The following is a 2,570-nucleotide window of genomic DNA, read 5'->3' on the forward strand; positions in this document are numbered from 1 at the left end:
AAAAAAACCCCCCCCCCCCCCCAAAAAAAAAAAAAAAAAAAAAAACCAAAACAAAAAACAAAAAGGAAAAAAATTCAGTGCATAACTGAGGATAAAAAATCCTAGTGCAACCTAAAACCCAAAATATTTAGGTACTGAGTTCACTCTAAAATGTTATCATTAAGTAGCTGATGATTATAAGGGGTCATGCTTGCAATGGGCGAAATAAGTTATATGACATTGGAGAATCTACAAATTCAATTATTGTTTGTTAGAAGCAACTTAAATATTGATTTTGCAAGATAGCAAGGCATATCATTCTAAGCTTTGAAGAAACTTCCAATTAGAAGTTTCATGCCACTGTATCCATGCAGGAATACTTCAATAAAATCTGTAAAAAATAGTTTTTTTTTCTTAGCTGAACATCTGCCATAATCCCCCAAACCTAAAAAAATCCGCATAAAAAATCATCCATAAAAAGATAAGAATCCAAAGCTGGACCAAATAATTAGGATCTTTTGAATGAAACAGCCCTGATACCCAAAAAGATATCATATAGAACCCTAATTAGGGTTTTCGTAGCTTACCATTGCGGAGGCCGATGCTGGATTCTTCAGTGTTGATGTTGTAGAGAATCCCTTCGTATCTGATCTCGCACTTCGAGGTCAAGCTTATTAGACTCCCGATGTAGGAATCGGGCGAAGGGGACGCCGCCGATCTCGAGGGCTCCGCCGCCGCCATTGACAGAGGTTATCTCTCTTCGATTCGACTCGTTCAAGAGATTTTAGAGAGAGTGAACTTATATTTGGGGAGAGAGAGAGAGATTAGGGATCGAATCTTTAGTTTTGGGAGTTCACAGTGAGAGAGGGGAGATGCGGGCTTGGAGCCTGTCCGTTATCTAGATTTTTTTTTTTAATAATTGTTTTCTTCTTCTTTATGAGGAGGACGGTGGTGTGGTTGGTAATTATTGATGGTGAGCGGCCGATTTATATAATAGGGTCCTTGTTTTTTAGATATTTGTCCCTTATTAATAACTAGTTTGTGCATTAATCCCGCTTTTTTAATATGGCATGATTTGAATTTTTGAAAGTGCTACAGTATCCCGCTCTGCTACTGTACCTTTTAAATGCTACAGTATACCCGTGTGCTACAGTGATATTTTTAATTAACTATTAGCTACAGTAATAATGCTACAATAAATGCTACTGTAGTATTTACTGTAGCATGAACAGTAAATCTATGATCCTCCTATTTGTATAAAGTACTAGATTAAATATGAGTCCATTAAACCTCAGAAATTGCATATTGGGCCCCTCAAATCTTATAGGCTCTATTTAGCAAAGTTTTAAGGCCGAGATATTAAGAAGAAGAGTTAACATAGTTAGTACATTTGATAATCTGAAAAATTATATTGTTAAACCGATAATTAATATTTATACACATCTTACTAGACCGATAAATTATTTCTTAGTTGTAGATTAGACTCACAAGTATTCGTATCTCACGTGTATGCTCTAAGATCATTAAGTGATTTTAAATTAACCCTTTACGATTATAATTCTTCCATATTATAAGCTAGGTTTTTTCTTGATTACTATTATGTCCGCAAGTCTTTACATTTCTAAATAACACCCCCATAGTTAGCCCCTTTGATAATTTGAAGTTATTAAATTTTTTAATCGGTTTGGTTAGGTTATTTTAATGCTTATGGTTATTTTTTGTGTTTGGATTATGACCATTTTCTTTATGAATAGAAAGGTTATCTGTTAACCATTCTAAATAGGTGAATATGTATACCTTTCGTTTCGAGGGGGTTAACTCATTTTAGACCTATTGGAGGAATTTGTGAACCCTTCTATTATTTTTTGTGGTTGGCAAATTATGAGAGATCAACTTAAGTTCACACCATGCGTTAACTTTTTGTGTCTTGCAGGGTAAGAAGTGATAAATTATAAATATGAAGATTATGGGGCCTAACATGCAACTAAGAAAGAATTTAGAGCCTAACAGGACAGAAAGCCAAAATATCTATGTTCCATCAAAAACATGTATAAAACATGATTCTTCATTTTGGTGTTGGTTTGAATCGAACACAAGCTTACCCTGAAAAAGGAAATTCCAACAATGAAATAAGACTAGCCAGGGAGCAGAAAACGAGTTCAAATGAATCTAACCTCAGAATCCAATCTTGTGATTAATTGAACACAAGCTTACCCAAAAAACATGTGAATTTCCAAAAATTAAAGCTCATAATTAATCTGTGAGTACATTTCAAATCAGTATTTAATGGATTACACATGCATGCTTATTCTTTTGCGGATCATTGCAATAAGATACATAAGTTTTATGAACTAATCTACGGGGTAAAAAAATTTAGGAAAAGTGCCTGAACAAGTAATTAAAAACTATAGGTACCGTTTGGCAAAGGGTTAAGTGAGGGGTTAATGAGACTTAACCCCTTCTTAACCTACCAAACACAAAAAATCTATATAAGGGTTAAAGTGAGTTAACCCTCCATAATTTGCCAAACATAAAAAATATAGAAGGGTTAAGTTAACCCCTCTAGAGGGGTTAAAATGAGTTAACCCCTC

The 2,570-nt window shown here is 34.2% G+C and overlaps 1 protein-coding gene across 2 annotated transcripts in view; it reads right to left on the minus strand.

Moving 5' to 3' along the window:
- Positions 1–899, minus strand: part of LOC109829030 (protein decapping 5-like) — a 12,092-nt gene extending 11,193 nt beyond the window's left edge. For both annotated transcript variants that reach the window (XM_020396077.1, XM_020396076.1), the window contains exon 1: positions 567–899. In XM_020396077.1, the coding sequence (XP_020251666.1) occupies positions 567–720 (154 nt within the window). In that variant the 5' untranslated portion in view covers positions 721–899. The remainder of the gene's footprint in view (positions 1–566) is intronic.

This window comes from Asparagus officinalis, chromosome 1, assembly GCF_001876935.1.
Source record: "Asparagus officinalis chromosome 1, Aspof.V1, whole genome shotgun sequence".
Taxonomy (NCBI): Eukaryota; Viridiplantae; Streptophyta; class Magnoliopsida; order Asparagales; family Asparagaceae; genus Asparagus; species Asparagus officinalis.